At 38.9% G+C, this 19359-nt stretch overlaps 2 protein-coding genes across 2 annotated transcripts in view; both read right to left on the reverse strand.

Moving 5' to 3' along the window:
* Window positions 1–19359, reverse strand: part of LOC149238752 (putative protein phosphatase 2C 25) — a 341969-nt gene that overhangs the window by 238794 nt on the left and 83816 nt on the right. The gene's annotated exons all lie outside the window — the stretch shown is intronic.
* Window positions 12242–13017, reverse strand: LOC149238755 (uncharacterized). The gene is made up of 2 exons (XM_089367031.1): window positions 12885–13017; window positions 12242–12775 (listed from the first exon to the last, which is right to left on the reverse strand). Exons 1-2 carry the CDS (start codon window positions 13010–13012, stop codon window positions 12325–12327), a joined length of 579 nt encoding a protein of 192 aa, XP_089223157.1. The 5' UTR covers window positions 13013–13017; the 3' UTR covers window positions 12242–12324.

Consider the following 19359-nt stretch of genomic DNA (forward strand, 5'->3'; position numbering starts at 1 on the left):
TCAAAACAAAATACAAATAACCAAGGAGGCTAGTAGCTACTGCCAGAGGAGCCAAGATCATCTCGACCAATCTCTGGATCATCATCATCAAAGTCAGACAAGGGGCCCCATGGCTCCTCCTCATCATCATCGTCTCCAACTGCAACTGTAGAAGTGGTGCCAGTACCACTAGGCTGTGCAGCAGATGCAAGCTGAGATAGAGTACAAATGCAGCTGCGCTTCTGTCGTGGCTGAGCAGAGGAAGCACCTACAACTAGAGTCCTACTAGCTGGCTGTGAGACTGAGGCTGGTGGATTGGGATCTGCATTCAACTGAACATGCTGCAGTGGATCTCCAACATCAAGTGATTCAAGATCCTCATCAGGATCAAACTCTGGTAGACGACTCTCCACTACCCAATCTGATGTTGGGTCAATGTCTTCCAACACAATGGGATCTGAATCAGGTCTTTTGTTCAGCAATTGGTTCCGTCTGAGCCGAAGGTTGTATTGGACAAAAACTAGATCATTCAACCGTTTTTGCTCCAAACGGTTTCTCTTCTTTGTGTGAATCCTCTCAAATACAGACCAATTGCGCTCACACCCAGATGCACTGCAAGTTTGACTCAAAATACGAATTGCAAACCTTTGCAATTCAAGGCACTGGCCACCAAAGGCCTCCGACCATTGTGCTGCAAAAAACATAGGAGTGTAATGAATTATGAGTTAGATGAAGGCTAAAGCTCAACAAAATTACAAATTATATCTAACTTTCAAATTATAAATGATTTAACAAACTTTAATAAAAAAAGTAAAACCATTAAGAAATTGAAAATTGAAATTTTTGTTTACCTGGCTCATCTGCTTCTCTTGCAATCTTTGCTAGGTTCTTCCCAAAGGTACCTGTTGCATTGCTGAAGGATGTGACCTGCTGATGTATCAACAGCTGATCAGACTCCGATGGGACCATGCGCTCAATGCAATCAACCAGTCCATCTCTGACCTCCCCCCTCAAAGCTCCTGACTCCTTAGCTTTATAATGATACCGTGGGTTCAAAAAATACCCAGCTGCATGTATAGGGCGATGGAGTTGATTGTTCCATCTTTCATCAATGATTGCCCAAATGGGCCCATACTTTGCCACTCTATCCTTGTATGCTGTCTTTATTTGCTCCTTTGCTTGATCCATAGCCTCATAAATGAAGCCCATAGCCAACCTTTCCCCATCCACCAACCGCAACACCTTAACTAGTGGCTCAGCAAGCTTCACAATCTCTGCTGCCTTTCTCCAAAAAGTTTCATCATGGACTTTCCTTTTCAATTCTCTGCCTTCTGGTTTGTTAGACCAACTGCTTTGATTCCATTCATCACTGGAAAACATCTTTTGCAAGTTTCTATGTTGGGAAAGCATAGATTGCAATGTCAAAAAATGTGTAGCAAATCTAGTGATGGCAGGCCTAATGATATCCTTGCCTCCAGTGTGTTTCCTCATGAGACTCAAAACCAGTGTATGATTGTAGATAAATTTTGTTATGCTTTTGGCATTATCTACAGTGTTTCTGACCCAATCTAATTTTCCAATATCCTCAAGCATGAGGTCTATGCAATGTGCAGTGCATGGGGTCCAAAAGATGGTCTTGTGTTTTTCCTCTAACAGTCTACCAGCAAGAACATAGTTAGAGGCATTGTCTGTGATGATTTGAACAACATTAGCCACCCCCACATCCTGAATAACCTCATCCAATAGCTGAAACAACAAGTGGCCATCTTTTACCTTATCAGATGCATCAACTGATTTTAAAAACATGGTTCCCTGTGGGCAGAAGGCAAGAAAGTTTATGATGGTACGGTTTCTTTGATCAGTCCATCCATCTGACATGATGGTACACCCTGTTCTTGCCCATGATTCCTTGAAATCTTGCAAATACTCATTAATTGATTGAATTTCTTTCTGCAAACGAAACCCCCTTAGCTCTTGCATAGTAGGGCCTTTGAAGCCTTTTCCAGCAGCATGTATGGCCTCAAACATAGGCTCATAATATGGTGAACGAGCAGCATTAAAAGGGATATCAGCATCATACCACCATCTAGCTATATAGTCACAAGCAATCTCCCTCAATTCTTTCTTCCAATGGTCATCTAAAGTGGGCTGAGCAAGACCTTTACTATTACCAACTTCAGGACCATGTGCATCTGATGGAGAGGAGCCTGAGTGAGTGAAAAAACTTTTGATAGTCCCATCACCCTTCATTCTACCCTTTCCCTTATCTTGAACAGAAGCAAAAGAGGGAAGAACATAACGGAAAGGGTTTGATGCATCAGTTTGAGGGATAGAGGAAGAACCCTCAAACTCATAGTGGGGGTTGGCAGCCATCATTCTTTGTATCTCCCTCTTCCTCCCAATTTCAGCCTGTATCTCTTTTTGCCTAGTCTTTTCTGCATTAAATTTTTCAAAGCTTTCCAACAAATTCTTTCTAATCTCCCCAATTTCCTCAGATTTACATGCAGTAATATTGCCTTTAATCCCTGCCAAGTGTTGTTTCAGCCTATTAATCCCCCCAGGACCTGACTTAATTTTCCTATGGCAAAACTTGCAACACATCTCACTATCAACCATTTCAACATATGCCCAAGCAGGATCTTTTGCTCTAGGTGCCATTTTTTGACTAGGAAAACAATCTGAAAATGAAAAAAAAAAAAAAAAAAAAAATTGATTCAATGTTCATTTATTTGACTAAAAACACTCTCTAAGCTATCTTGATATGCACCTAAAATTTACTAAGTAAAAACAGATTTATAGAGGTGGAAAAAAATACCTCCAGGCACAAACTGCCTCCTCAAGCTTGCTCCAAAAATCAGCTCCTCAATGCTGCTCCAAATGGCTACCCAAGAAGCTCCTCACTCCAGCTACAATGCTCCTCCAAGACTCCTCACTGCTGCTCCAAAACAAGCTCAAGAACTGCTCACTAACTCTCAAAGAAGACTCTCACTCAAATGCATAAGACTGTTGTGAGTGAAATGAGAGCATTTGGCTGTCTTAAATAGAGTTTGGGAGGGGGAAATGGACCCCAAAAGCATTTAACAAATTACAATAACCATTTAGAATCCACAAACCCTAACTAACTTTACCAAAGATCAGCAAAAAATTGATTTTTTTTTTAAAAAAAAACGCTGCCCAGCCGTCTTTCCATGACTCGGCCGAGTCAATACGGACCCGGCCGGGTTGACCGAGTCATAGCTGACTCGGTCAGCCGAGCCGGGTCAAGGGCCGGGTCAATAAAATCGGCAATGAAACGGTCAGAAACGGCCGTTTCCGTTTCGGTTCGGCCGTTTCGTAAAACACTGGCAGCAACCCAATGTGCATGTAGAGGCTCAGTCACGAATTGACTCAAAGTGTTAACTACAAAAAATATGTCTAGACGGGTGTTTACAAGGAACATCAAGGCCCCAATCAACTATCGATACTTAGAGGCGTTCGCCAAATCAGGTCCAACAACATCTCCACATAGCTTCTTGAAGTTCATTTCCATCGAAGTGGCCAAGGACTTGCATTCTACCATTCCAAATTTTTCCAACAGTTTCACGACATATTTTCCTTGAGAAAGGAGAATCTCACCAAGTCTTTGCCACACTTCTAATCCAAGGAAACAGTGCATCAAACCAAGATCCTTCATTTCAAACTCAAAGGCCAACTCCCTCTTACACTTGAGCATCAGAGGCTCACTACCTATCAAAAATAAAACATCAACATATAAAACCAAAATCAAAGGCATACCTTGGACCACTTTCAAGTAAAGGTTCGAATCAGCATTACATCTCGTGAATCCAAGTTTCACCATGTAGCTATCAATGCAGGCATACCATGCTCTAAGGGCTTGCTTCAAACCATATAGTGCCTTCTTCAACCTGCAAACCTGAGGCTTCCTATCCTTCACTTCAAATCTAAGTTACCAGGATTCAGATCCGGATACGGATCCGGATGCGAATCCGGATACGGATCCATCAGATTTTTTAAAAGCCAGGATCCGGATACGGTGGGGAAACGGCAGGTATATATAGTATATAAATATTTTCCATGGTAGGTAAAAGGCTACAATATTTATGGTCACTAGTCTAACCTCTATTGGTACAATCTGAAGACCTCAACATGTCGCTACATCATTATGTGTAGACAAAATTGACCACCTCTAAAAATAATTTGTAAGTTGTGTGTGGTTTGTAATAAGGGTGACTTGCAAACTTGCAAGATGCCTCTAGACCTTGAGCCATTAATATGTTTACTTACTTTCGGAGAAGATAAACAGTAGCTAGTCAAAAAAATTACAACTTGTAAAAATACAAAATTTTAAATGTATAACTTGTATAATATTTAATATATATTTTAAATATATGATACAATAAATCAATATATTTAATTTTATAAATATATAAATTTTAATATTTCTATTTATCCTGCAACAGAAATCATAATATAAGTAATAGAACTTCATTTTAAATTATAATTTTTAAAAGACAAGTTTATAATAATTATAAATTATAAATTTTGAACGGTATAAATATAAATGTAAAAAGTAACTTTAAAATATCATAAAGTTTAATTAATATATAAATATAAAAGTGAACTTTAAAATATAATAGAGTTTAATTAATATATAAATATAAAAAGTAACTTTAAAATATAACAAAGTTTAATTAATATCTAAATATAAAAGGTAACTTTAAAATATAATAAAGCTTAATTAATATATATAATGCGGGGTCATGCGAGATGCCTAAAACAAATGGGAGAGTTCACGAGCCATGAAACAACACAATGGACTTAATGTGGAGTCATTCTCCACCCGCCATCTTAACCATTAATAAAAACGTGATTTGTTGTTGGGTGCGCTAATGGCTGTGTCTTAGCTGGGTTGAATATTAGGTGGGTCATTTAACTCTCGGTCAAACTCAGGAAAGAGGCAGATTCTATTTTGCTTTATATAATCCTATAAACTATAGTATTATAAATTTAATTTTTTATAGGATATCTATACTATCATTTTAATATGTTTATAAATTATATAGTTATTAATACTACCCTTCTTTGCTATTCCTAGAAGTTGAGTTGCGACATTTGTCTGCGTGAATAATCTCCAAAACATTAATTTTTTGGCCCTGATTTTTTATACAAATAGTATTTGACTATATTTCTAACTTATGTTGTGCGATGGAAAAAAAACATCAATGTTGGGTTATAGCGCTGAATGTGTTTAATACAGTGAACATGATATCAACAAAGATGGGTTATAGCGCTGAAGCCTGAACCAGAGTTTTAACACTCTTTTTGTCCAATACTGATATGTTCTATTGGTGCCGGTAGGACCCAACGAGGGTGCCCCGCAGTGGTGGGTACAAGCAACACACCGGATCCGTTTACAAGCCAGGTTTTAAGGTAGGTATTAATTGGGGAAGAATTTCTCCTGTGAACAAAAAGACCGGAATTCAGCGAATACAAACAGAGAGACTTTTATTTGTATTGTAAAAAACCAAAAATCACACGAACTGTAGTTTAAACACCGGGATGCGTGTTATGGTGAAGGAAACATTTTTAAACCGGTTCTTAGGCGTATCCAAGCGAATCCGGATCCGGATCCGGATCAGATCCGGGGATCCGCGAATCCATCCCCCGAGGTTGACGGATCCGGTAACATAGCTTCAAATCCCTGAGGCTACTCAACATATACTTCTTCCTAGAGTATGCCATGAAGAAACACAATCTTTACATCCATTTGGTAAAGGGTCCATCCTTTACTAGCAGCAAGGGCAACAATAGATCTAATAGTGGTATATCAAGCAACAGGTGCAAAGATGTCATCATAATCTTCTCCCTCTTTCTGGGATTAACCTCTAGCCAGAAACCTCACCTTATACTTCTCAATGCTTCCATCATCTACATGCTTGATCTTGTAAAGCCACTTTGAGGCTACGACAGACTTTCCTTTAGGTCCCAAAATAACATCCCATACATCATTCTTTATAATAGACTCGTACTCTTTGGCCATGGCATCCTTCCAAACCTGCTCTTTCATTGTTTCTTCAAAAGTGGTAGGCTCACCCTGTATGATGGTGCTCATAGCTACAACATATCCCTGGTATCAACATGGTTTCTTGATTTCTCCAAAGGTTCCTCTAGCAGCAGCATATCTTTCAACGTCCTATAATGTATCACTAAGTCATAATGGTCCCTTTCCTAGTAGGGGGATTACATGGAGGAGGATCTAAGGGGTCCATAGGCTCCATGGATCATCAACAATATCCTTCTCATATTCTAGCGTAGGAGGACCTTCTAGTAGGTACTTGTCATCATTCTTCTTCTCAACAGGAGGAGGCAAAGGAAGGTCCTTGCTTTTCCAAGGGTAGCAACTTCATCAAATGTCGCATCCCTACTAAACTTGATTTTCTTTTGACCATATATATATATATATATATATATATATATATATGTGAAAATATATATATTGTGAAAATTCACAATATATATATATATATTGTGAAAATTCAGAATTTAGAATTTTCACAATATATATATATATATATGCTAAAGGCTTTAGAATTTAAAATTTTCACAATATCCAACAAACGTACCTTTCTTGCGGGTGGCTTCTAGCTTGTTCCTCTTGTCCTTCGGCTCATGAAAGTACACATGGTAGCCAAATATCCTCAAGTGACCAATATAGGGCTTCACACCTGTAAACACTTTTTCGGGAGTTTTGTTACCCAAGACTTTATGAGGAACCCTGTTTTGAACATAGACTATTGTATTTGTGGCTTCTCTCCTAAGGAACTTCGGCATCTTTTGATCATGTAACATGGCTCGGGCAGCTTCCATGATAGACCTGTTCTTTCTTTTAGCCACACCATTCTGCTCGGGATTATATGGTACAAAAGTCTTTTCCCTGATTCCAGCCTCCTTGCAAAAGTCAACAAACTCATTTGAGTATATTCTCCACCATTGTCGGAGCTGAAACTTTGATTCTCTTCCCTATTTAATTCTCTGTCAGCTCCTTGAAGTCCTTGAACATGTCAAATGCTTCGTCCTTATGCTTCAAATAGAATATCCATGGTTTCCTGGAGAAATCATCAATAGAGGTTATATAATAGAGGTAGCCACCAAGGGAGTGCACAGGCATAGGTCCACATAAGTCAAAATGGATGAGTTGTAGAACATCATTAGTCCTGCCTTTGCTGGAGGGGAGTGGTCTCCTTGTCTTCTTTCCACCGGCACATCCCAGACATACTCCATCATGACTAGCTTGAACATCAAGCATCCCAAAAACCAACTTCCTTACTTTAGGCAGGGCTTCATAATGTAGATGTGCCAACCTTCAGTGCCATAGCTCACTTTGATGATTGATATCGTGGACTATAGCTTGCAGTGGTCGTCCATTAACTCTATAAAGTCCTTCAACTCAAGATCCCAACGCGAAAGCATCCCTCATGAAAGATTCCATGGGCCAAGTGAGGACTTTTCCTCTTATGAAGGCTACTCTCATCCCTTTGTCTTCCAAGGCAGATATAGATACCAAGTTCTTCTTTAGTCTTGGAACATACATAACATCATGAAGAAGAATGGATTCCCCAGAGTCCAAATGAAATTTGACAGAACCAAAACCCCTTACAAGATGAGTAGAGTTGTCCCTAAGGATGATTGTTAGATTGGTCTCCCTCTCAACCAGATTTGAGAGGATTTCCTTGTACCCAGAGAAATGTCTAGAAGCCCCACCATCTACCAACCATCATATGGATTTGGAGGAGAGGAACTAGAAAGCGCAGAAATAAGAATATATTTAGATTGAGAGGCAGTACCATTATTTTCATACCTTGAGTTCCTTGATCTTTTTGCGGACGATAACATTCTCCACGGTCATCAGGAGCATCTCTTCTCCCTCTATCATCACCCCTTCTTCTATCATTGCCTCTTCTTCTATCATTAAACCAATTGTTCTTGAAGCCACTGTTGGACCTTGGAGCATCTCCCCTTCCCGAACAGTCTCAGGCCTAGTGACCATGCTTGTGGCAATTGAAGCATTCAACTTGAGGCTTGTCTTTTCTATACCTTCTCTTGCAATCCCTAGAATCTAGAAGAGGTTTTCTAGATTTAGATGGTCTGCCTCTTCCTTTCCTCTTCTTGTATTGAGCAGCAAATGCAGAGGGTTCTCCTTCTTCATGCTTTTGAATCCTCCCTCTAGAGATCATCCTGCTTTCTTCTTGAGTACATTTGCCAACCAATTCATCAAATGATGGGAACTCGTCATTGTTGCTAATAGTAGTGATGAGGGTTTCCCAAGTAGGAGGAAGACCTTGAAAAGTGACCAACACCAACTCTCTGTCAGATATCTACTCTCTAGCCCTCTGCAATTGATTCCTTAATTGGGATATCACCATGACATAGGATTGCACAGATTCTCCCTTGTTCATCTTCATGTCCTTGAGTTGAGTTTTCAAGGAGAGGATATGATTCAAGTTGTCGACCTCATACAACCCAACCAGCTTATCAAATATATCCTTAGACTTCTTCAATTTTCCAACATAGGTAAGCAAATGATCTTTCAAAGACTCAATAAGAATTTTCTTGGCTTTGAGCTCACCTTTCTTGTATTTGGACTTGGCAACAGCGGGAGCATTTTCCAGTGGCTCAGGTACTTTTCCTTGCACATATTCCAAGACATCTTATATCACTTCCACCTTGATCTTCCAAGCAGCAAAGTTTGATGAGTCACCCAGCTTCTTTGTATCCTTGAAATAGGCGGTAGACATCTTAACCAAGTCAAATAGGCTCATTTAGCTTCATTCAAAGATGATTGGTCTAGACTCTTGTCTCCTAGGGCTTGTCGTCACCTTGCCTCTGATAACAAGTTAATTTTTCAATGTTCTATGTTGTTACAATCACTTTGCCCCAATTTTTCTTCAATTGGCAGTCACTTTCAAATCAATTTAATCTTCCAGTAACAAATAGCAATATAACAGTAAATGCAATGAACAATAGGAGACAATCAAGAACAATAAGAGACACAAGATTTGGTCAAAGACCAGGGGAAACCCCCACAAGAGGGAAAGCCCTTTCAAATTCTTCTTCTTATTAGATTGTCATAAAATCTTCAGCAGAGAGATACAATGATTCAATTCATCAACAAAAGAGTCAAAGTCAATTCTTTGACTATCCAAGAGATCAACCAACCTATATCCAAAAGATGAGCCTCGAAGTCAAATCCGGTGAACAAGTCAAAGTCTGCAATTTTGAAATAGTCAATAGCAGTCAAAGATGCCCTAACCAGTCCACAAGTCAATGGTCAAACCCATCAAAAATAGTCAACAAGAATTCGATCAAAGGAGAAAGAGTCCACTATCAAACTTCGGGTTCTCTATGGTCAAAGTTTGTAGTCAAAAGAAGTCAAACAACCCAGAAAACCTCAATCCTTGTGAAAAAGAATGCGGCCTCCAAAAACAGATCCAAATTAGGTCAAAATGACAAGTCAAAGTTGCTCAACGAGTTGATCAAAATGCCCGAAACAAAAGTCAAACTTCAATCAACAGAAAAAGACCTCCTCGCACATGTGAAAAGATCCTGCAATTTAAACCAAAGTCATCGTTTCATAGCTATTCGGCTTCAACCTGGGGTCCTTCCATCCATAAGTTGAATGCTTATGATGAGATGCTCCAAAGTGATGTGGCATTAGGTCTATTTAATAGCATTGGAGGAGACCCAATTTGACTTCTAGGCCGACCTGAAATTTTACGCACATGTGGGCTTTTACATTAAAAATATATTTTTCCTTGACCAAATTAAATTCTTCCAAGGGCAAAGAAGGTCTTCTCTAGATGAGGAAGGTTGTCCAAAGGAGGGAATTTGTCCCTAAGCGGCCAAATTAACAGGAGGTGCAATTGTTGGGGAGACCGATCTGCCAGGGCTGATTTGTGAGTTCACAAAGGCCAAGCGAGGGCAAGGCATAGGGACCTATTTACTGGTAAGAGGTGAGTGAGCTAATTTTCTCCAAGCCAAATTTCTTCAGTGACTAGTTTCCAGTTGGCCAAATTTCCTTGGGCCAAATTATTCCAATGGGACCGAGTTGCAAGTTCCAGTCACCATATTTTTCTTTGTAAATTCTCTGTTGGTTGAAACCTTGGTTTTCCTGAGACTAATTAATGAAGGAGAATTGCTGTGGGTGTTTATCAGTTGTAATATGTGATTGATCTCTCTCCGATTTTATTTTCGTTGCACATAAATCTATGGAAGTTAAAATACCAAAGATTTCATTTTTCAACAATTCAAAGTTTATTTGGTTAATAAAAAAAATTGTTGAGAATAATTAATCGTTGTGAGAAAATAAATATGGAATGGTATTAAGAGATTTAACAAATAAAGCATAGGAAAAAGTGATTTCAGAGATAAACCAAGGGAGGCATATGTCTATTTTTGAGGCCCTTAAAGCAAGGCAAGCCCCTTACCTTAGTTACCCATGAAAGTCCTATCTATAAACGCTCGAGGGATGGGGGGAGAAGCCAAAACTCTAGCCCTAAGACTTGGTGGAAACCAATTCTCCAAAGGTGATTGTAATTCAAGAATCCATGGGTCAGGGAGATATTGTAATTACATCAAGAAAGAAGACCTTGGGTAATTGGGACTTTACTACTTTGGATTCAAATGGGCACTTGGGCGATGTGGTTACTAGATCTAGATGGAGCCAATACATCTTTTTGTTGAACTCTTTTGCATTTGCTTCAGGTCTATGTATTGTGGTTCTTAGCAAGAGCTTGGACCTCACTTTCACTATTGTCAACATATATGTGCCTTATTTGGAACGTTGAGGGCACTTGGACAAGGTCTTCAAGTTGCCATGGATAAATGAAGAAAATCTCATTCTTGGAGAAGATTTGAACTTCATTTTGAATCACTCTAAAATTTGGGGCAACAATGCGCAGGTTGATTATCTATTTGATTTCTTCCTTAACAAATTAGAGTTAAGTAGGCTTATGGATGTAGCTCCAATTAAGCTCGAGCCTACCTATTTATTTAATTGTTTGGGTATTGGAGTCCATAAGAGACTCAATCAGTGTTTGGTTCGCCATTCAGTTATAGAGAAGATCTGGTGCAGATCATGGATAGATTTTCACAAGATTTCCAATCATTTTCCTATCTTCCTAGTGTTGAAAAGTAACTAGGTTCGATCTTCATAATGACGTGTAATTGTGATTTTATGTAATTGATGAAAAGAAGAAAAATAAAATTATTATTATGCTTGTCGCATGGGTTTCATGAGCAAGGAATTTTATTTTAGTATGACTACCATTGTGAGCCCTTAGGATTGATCATAAAATCAATTTGATTATATGTCATGTATGAAGGAGCCTTCTTAGGCATATTACACTTATGTATGAGTCAATAGCATTGTCAAGTAGCCCTCCAAGACAAGCATAAGTCATCCCTCTTCTACTTGACTTCCATAAGTGAAGTCATGTTAGCATATATGGAGACACAACCTTTCAGCAAAGTCATGTCGCCTTATTTATTGGGGGAAACAACTATATATACCAGCCTAAGGTCTTCGCATTACGACACCATAGCATCTCAGATTAGTCTCTGAAACAGATGCGGACTGGTCTCTGAAATAAGGTGTGGATATCACAGTAAAACAGTTAGATGATCTCTGAGATATAGCTCAGAGAATTTCAGAAGATAAGTTCAGTACACTGTGACAGGAGTTCAGATAAATCATAGGAAAGATCACAATGAAGAAGATTTCGGATAATCTCAAACAAAAGGTCTCGGTGATATCTCAGTGTCACTATCTCACAGTCTCGGTATTATCTCACAATCAAGGTCACGGTGCAATCACTATTTTGGTGTCACCACAATAACAAGAATTTGGTACCACCTCAGTAAGAAGGTTCCAATGTCATCACAGTAGGAGGCTCTTAATACCAATGTTGCATTAATCGTCATCGGGATAATATCGGCGCGAGGAAAAAATCGGAAAAAATCAGAATTATCGGGAAATTATCGGAAATAATCGGAAATAATCTTTTGGTACAAAAATATTCATTTTTTTCATTTTTTTCAATTTTTTTAATATCTAAACCATCTACAACATAAAATAAATACATTGATACATAAATATGATAAAAAAAACTAATATATAAGATGTTTAATATCATTTCTAGCGCTAAAATCACACATAACATTGAATCATGTCCTGATTAGTAAGTCCTGACTCCTGAGTCCCAACTCAGCAACAAAATATCAACAAAAAATATGATAATGTATCTCATCATGTCATAATGTCATATACAATAAAATGAAAGTCTAATCCTATTGATTTCCTCTGCCCCTCTTGCAAGAAAATGCCACAGCTTTCCCTTTCCCTCTAGATGTAGATGCTGGTGCCCGTGCTAGTGGAGATGGCAGTGGAGTCTGATGTGCTCTAGAAGCTGAAGAACTAGAAGTAGGAGCTATAGGAGGTAGACCACGTCCTCTACTAGTGGTAGTGGTAGCCTGGGCAGGCGGTGTCACCTCCTCCTCTTGTTCCTCGTCCTCCTCCTCCACCTCCTCCTCCTCCTCCTCCCCTTCCACTACATCCTGCACTAACCAATCATCAGCAGACTCCATGAGAGGCCTCTCGGCCTCAACCCTCCATGCAGCAGTGGTGTCAATCCCATCCAATGAGATGGCATCCACATCAGGTGTCCTCTCAAGTTGCCTCACCCACAATCGAAGATTGTAGTAGACGTAGACCATGTCATTAAGTCGCTGGAACTCCAACCTGTACAAAGATCACGAAATAATAATTAATAATTATTAAAAAAATATTGTTTAATGAATTCAAAAATTTATTTGGAAATTTGCAATATTTTAAATGTTTAAGTGTTAACCTGTTGCGCTTCTTGTTGTGTATTTCTTCAAATACACTCCAGTTGCGCTCACATCCTGAGGAGCTACATGTTTGGCTGAGGATGCGAATGGCAAGCTTTTGCAGAAGGGGTACCCTGCCACCATACATTTTCCACCATGCATCTACAACAAAATTACAAATAAAATTTTAAATAAACATAAGAAAAAAATGGAATTTGAAGAGACAATGAAATTTGAAACGAAGTTATAAACTAAAAAATACCTGGCATTTTAATCACCCTATCATTGACAGCCATCTCAAAGCCAAATGTGCCACCTGCCATCCTATATGTCTCAATTTGTTTAGAGATCTCTATACGTTGTTCTGGAGATCGCACCATCTTCTGGACACAGGATAAGAATCCATCCATGATCTCAGCATCAAAATCAAACCCACACGCATAAGAAAATGCAGGGTTCAGAAAAAGCCCAACAGCATGAATGGGACGATGGAGTGTGTTGTTCCATCGCTCATCAATTACTCCCCATAGAAGGAGTTGTTTCTGAAACCCATCATCTCCCTTATCATCATAGTAGGCCTGAATGGCTTCTTTGGCCCTGTCCATGGCTTCATACAAATAGCCCATTGCGGGCTTCTCACCATCAACCAACCGAAGAACCTTTACCAAAGGTTCAGTAACGGCGCACACCTCTTGCACTCCTGCCCAAAAGTCTTCCTGGTATGAAACCAATCTGCATACAGCCTCTCCCTCTGGTTTGTGGCTCATTGGCAAAGCACGCCACTCCTCTGAAAGAAACATTCTCTTCACATCCCACATAGAATTCAAGAGGGATTGAAGAGATATGAAACTGGTGGCAAATTGTGTAATGGCGGGGCGCACCAACTCTTTGTTGTTGGTGAATCTTCTCATCAAGCTAAGCACAGATGTGTGGTTATATATAAATTTTGTAATGCTTTTGGATGAATCAACAATATCTTTGACAAAGGGAATTTTCCCTATGTCCTCCAACATCAAATCAATACAGTGTGCCGCACAAGGTGTCCAAAATAAAGTAGGATGCCTGTCCATAAGCATCCTGCCAGCAGCAACATAATTTGCAGCATTGTCCGTTATGACTTGGACAACATTTTGTTCACCCACCTCCAAAATAAACAAATCTAGCAAATCACATAAAGTTCTTGCATCTTTGATTCGTGCAAATGCATCAACAGATTTGATAAACATAGTCCCCTTGGGACAACTAACCAAGAAGTTTATAAGGGTTCTCCCCTTTTGGTCAGTCCAACAATCTGACATAACAGTGCATCCTGTTTGTGCGCATGATGCCCTAAAATCCTCTAATCTTTGGGTGCAGTCACGCTTTTCATTTTGAAGAATCCAGCCTCTGAAATCATGATAAGAAGGGATTTTGTACCCCGGACCAACACTGGCAATAGCATCAACAGCGGGTTGGAAAAATGGATTATTCCTTACAATGCTGAAAGGAATATCACTCCAGAGGAGAAATTTTGCCAGCAACTTGTCAGCTTGTTCTTTCTCAGTTCTTTTTAGCATTGACCCGATAGATGGCTGTGAACCGAGTGTGGTTCTAGAAACAAAAAATGATGATGCAACTATCGGATTGGTTGATGCTGCAGTGCCACTTGGCCCAATTCCTCCAGCTGACCTTTTTAATTGCCTTTTGAGTTCTTCTTTGGCCTCTCTAGTCTGCTCTAAAGTTTCCAATGCTCTCATGGCTCTTTGGATAAGTTCAGGAGTTGTATTTGTACAAGGCCCCACATCATGTCCAGGGATTTTTGCAAGGTGAAACTTCAATCTGTACACCCCCCCGGACATAGGATGGCCACACAAATTGCAACTCAAGTTTAGTCTATCATTCGGAGAATCAGGTACACCATATTCCCAGAAAGGATCCAATTTCCTTGGCATGTTTGTTTTTGAACTTTGAAGTTGCAAACTTGAAGTCTTGAATGGTGTTTTGGTGCAGTTGTGAACCTATGGGAAAATAAGGATTAGGATTACAATTTAGCATTTACAAAATTACAAGTTACAAATTTACAAATTACAATTTAGTATTTTAATTTTTAATTTTTACATTGATGATGGTACAATGAAAATCCAAGTTACCCTAACCCAACCTAAAACAACCATTCCAAGGTTCAAAGTTTCAAACACAAATTACCCAACCATTCCAAACCCAAGTTACCCAACCAAATGGCAAAAACAATGAAAAAAACATAAACAATGTTTAAAAAAAATGAAAACAAAAAAAAAAATTGGTTCCCATAGTCATACCAAGTTACCCAACCAAAACAATGAAGAAATACAAAAAAATCTTTAAAAACAATGAAAACAAAGGAAAAACGGTGCCCATACCAAGTTTCCCAACCAAAAACAATGAAAAACATACAAAAACAATGTTTTTAAACAATGAAAACAAAAAAAAATTAATCCACATACCGTTTCTATGGAGAAATCGGTGGTCTCCTCTTGATTTTCTCCTCTAAGCACTTAGATTTGGTTAAAAACCCTCTTCAGCTAGGTCTCCAAGAGCTCCTCCTCCCTCCGCGCGCGACTGTCCAAATGAGCTCATGAAAAAACGTTATAAAACTATGTTGTCACGACCCCCGGCGATTTTCTAAGTTTTTATCGCGATTTTTTCATTTTTATCGCGATTATTTCAATAAAAATCGGCAAAAAAAATCCGGCGATTATTTCGTTTAATTATCGCGATTTTATCGGAAAAGGGAAAAAATCGCGATTTTTTCATTTTATCGCGATTTTCACAACACTGCTCATTACTACCACAGAAAGAAGGTCTCAATGTTGTAACATCTCAGTGATGATAAAGTAAGGAGATATCGGTGTTATCACAGTGAATAGATCTCGGTGATGATAATGTCTCGGTGCTAAGAAGGTAGAAGAGGAAGAGTCGTCGAGAAGAGGAAAGGAGCAAAAAGTTCACTATCAAGAGAGCTTGTGTCTTGGTCTTGGAGTGGCAAATAGGTCAAGGGTCGTGGTTTTGGTATTCGTCAATTGGAATCTCTCTATAAAAAGAATTTGTTCGGGTTTTCCACTGAAAGAGTGAGAGGTTTTGGCCCTGGTTGATAGCCTATATTCTTTGTCTCTTGTCTTTATTGGTTTATGCATTGGTAGTTGTTTGATGAAGAAGAACACTAATAACCTAAGTAAAAGACGATCATAATCTAAAGAAATAAAAAAGGCACTCACAAGAAATTACTAATAGAATAGAAATCACTTAATCTCTATGCCCTAGATTTCTCAACATGGTATCAAAACTAAGGTAACTAAGTCAAGGAAGGGCATCTTATCAAGAGACACAAAAGGATCAAATTTCAAGGAAGGCATCAAAGCGAAAATTATCTTGAAGTGAAAGGAAGAATCATAACCCTTAGATCAAAGAAGTATTGGGATCATCATCAAGACAAGAAGGCCAAAATCCTACATCTACTCAAATTGAAGAGATCCTCAAATCAAGTTAAAGTGTTTTGAAGACTATTCATCCAAAGGAAGCTAGATCAAAAGGTGGTGTCATCTCACTCTCTGTGGGATAAACAATCATTCATGAAGAAAACTACCTTCATGAAGAAGAAGTTTTCTATCCTCTATATTATTATCAACATCAAGGAAGCAACAAGGAGAAAGGAGCATCCTATCAAGTAAGTATACGACCTTATCTGAATCTGTCAAAAATGTCTTTTTGCAAGGAAAGCAACAAATTGGTTGGGCTTCAAACTATCTTGCATGGAAGAAAAGGACAGATCTAAGTCTCATTGAAAATGAGGTCATGGATCATGTCAAAGGATCTATCACCAAACCAGGAGAAGGAGATGCTCAAGCACTTGCCAAGTATATGAAAGGGGAAGTTAGGGCTCAAAGGATTCTTATAGAATCCATCAAGGATCCCCTCATCCCCTATGTATCTAAACTTGCAACTTCAAAAGAAATCTATGACAAACTAGTAGAGCTATATTCTATAAGCACTGATAGAGAAGTCATATCATTAAGGCAAGAACTCTACGAGATGAAGATGTTTAAGGAAGATAAAATAGCCTCATACTTTACAAGGATATCTAAGATCCGAGATCAACTACAAGAATTGGGAGAAGTCATGTCTGATAGTGAAATGACTACAGTAGTATTAAATGCACTACCAGAGGAGTGGGGTAACTTTACTTCAAGTGTTTATGGAACAAAAGAAACTACTCCATTCCAGGATCTATGGTAACTGTGCAAGATTGAAGAATCTAGACTAAAGGCCAAATATGATGTGGGAGAAGGTAAGCAAAATCAAGCTTATGCTGCAATAACAAGAAGAAAGGAAAAAATCGGAAAGTCTAGTGCTTGGAAAAAGAAAAGAGACATGTCTAAAATTCAATGCTATGGATATCAAGAATATAGACACTACAAAAGAGACTGTCCTAAGATCAAGAAGGATAATAACAAAAGAAGATAAGAAGCTCATATCACCGAAGAAGTGGAGGAAACTAAAAAGAAGAAATCCAAGAAGGACGAAGTAATAGATCTCCATTATTGAGATAGTCTTCCTCACCTAAGTTCTTTTCAAGTTCCTAAGTCTTCTATTGTAAGATATGGCTATCATGATTCACTAAATGGGATGCATCAAGGCATCATAGAAGCATTGGGAACAAGAGCTCGAGATATCATCATAGAGAAGCATGAAAGATGATTAGAATCTATGGAATTCAAGAATATAAGTGGCAAGGTCATCTAGTACAAGGTTCATCATACATCTTTCGAAAGAAAACATTTGTTGATGGGGATACTTTAGATCCTCAAGATTCTCTGATGGAATCTTCATTGAAAGGTTCACCGATCACGAGAAAAAGCAAGTGTTTTCAAAGGATGGTGGTATGATGATATAAAAGCGAAGCAGATCAAGGGATTGGAGCTCTTTCAATCAAGGACACTGCTACAAGAAGCCTAGATGACCCAAAGGAAAAATGAGGTATGTATGCTTACATTTGATATTGTGGAATTCATGTCATATGGTTACAGATATCATGAACCAATGTTATATCTTAAGAGCATGATCAAAAGAAAGGATCTCCTCCCTCAAAGGAATGCAGGAATGCATGGGTCACACATTCACTAGATGAAATCAACATAATATGTTCTCATATAAAGTATGAGGTGGTTGACAACAATTGAGGAACTCTGAATGCAAGCTCCTGGGAATGAGATATGTTACGAAAGGAAGGAAGAGATCATTGAATATGCAACCATGTTAAAGACAATCAACATCCAAAAGACCAAGAGGATTTGACTAGATATCTCCATGACAAATATGAAGACTTTGATGGAGTCTGAAAAAGAAAGAGACCCTTGACAATATACATGTTTGGGAGATGTGTCGATATGTATGCAGCATGTTGACGCAAACTAGAAGATGTCATGATGAAAGACCATCACAAAGGTAATGTTGATTTTAAATGTTCATTCCTTTATCTGGATGGGTTCAAGCAAGTCTTCCAAGGGAAGATTTATGGATGTCTTCCACAATCAATGCACATGTAGTAGGATGAAAGATCCTTAAGTAAAGATGGCATGAAGAAGGCAGCATGGCATGAAGGAAGGCCAAATATGGACTAATGGATCACTATTCTGATGATGACATGGCTGACTCATGGATGAAAGTGTTGGATGGTCGGTGCCCTATGTAGAAGTTCCAAACATGAAGACTCCTACATATCGAAAAGAAGTTCATGACATCATGAGGAGTAGTTCTTCCAACAGCTGGTTGTCCCATCATCTCCACTTGAGGAGTTGTTGTAGGTCCCTAATTAAGAGGGAGCCTGGAAACAAGTTTCTTACTTGGAAGAAACTTGGAAATTCCTAAGCCAAGAGGGAGCTTAGGTACATTCCTTCTGTAGGAATGAATACATTCCTTTATTGAAATAGATATGTCCTCCCTAATTAAGAGGGAGAGGTAGACACATCATTCTTGTCTTCACTTGGGAAGGCAGAATGGAGGATTGGGTAAACATCTGGCATTCAATGCTCTTTGAGGATGTATTAGGGCATCCAAGATAAGAGTAGCAGTAGAGGGCCGATATTCTTTGAGGACTGGGAATCCAAGATAAGAATAGTTCTAGTGGAACACACCCTGAGAACCCGGGTGGGGTATGTTCCAAGAGAGACAATGATGAGGGTGTTTATACATCCTTGGTCTTGCCAACATTGTACTCCGATCTCGTGGAGAGATAGAGTTGTCAGTTAAGGCCTTGATAAATGGCCTATAAGTCCAAAAACAATGCTACAAGCTATGAGGTCGTTGGCCTACTACAAGGCTACAGTCTAGACTCTACACATGATCAATCATCAAATTCATCACCACTACTAGACACAGGATCATCATCAGGAGCTACATAGACATCATCTAGTTCAGAGTCTGAGGATGCCTTAGCATCTTTGCAACCTTAGTAGCACTGCCATCAATAACAATAGAAGT

The sequence above is a fragment of the Pinus tabuliformis genome, chromosome 8, assembly GCF_031772625.1.
Source record: "Pinus tabuliformis cultivar Carrire ecotype Pingquan chromosome 8, CPIR1, whole genome shotgun sequence".
Classification (NCBI taxonomy): Eukaryota; Viridiplantae; Streptophyta; class Pinopsida; order Pinales; family Pinaceae; genus Pinus; species Pinus tabuliformis.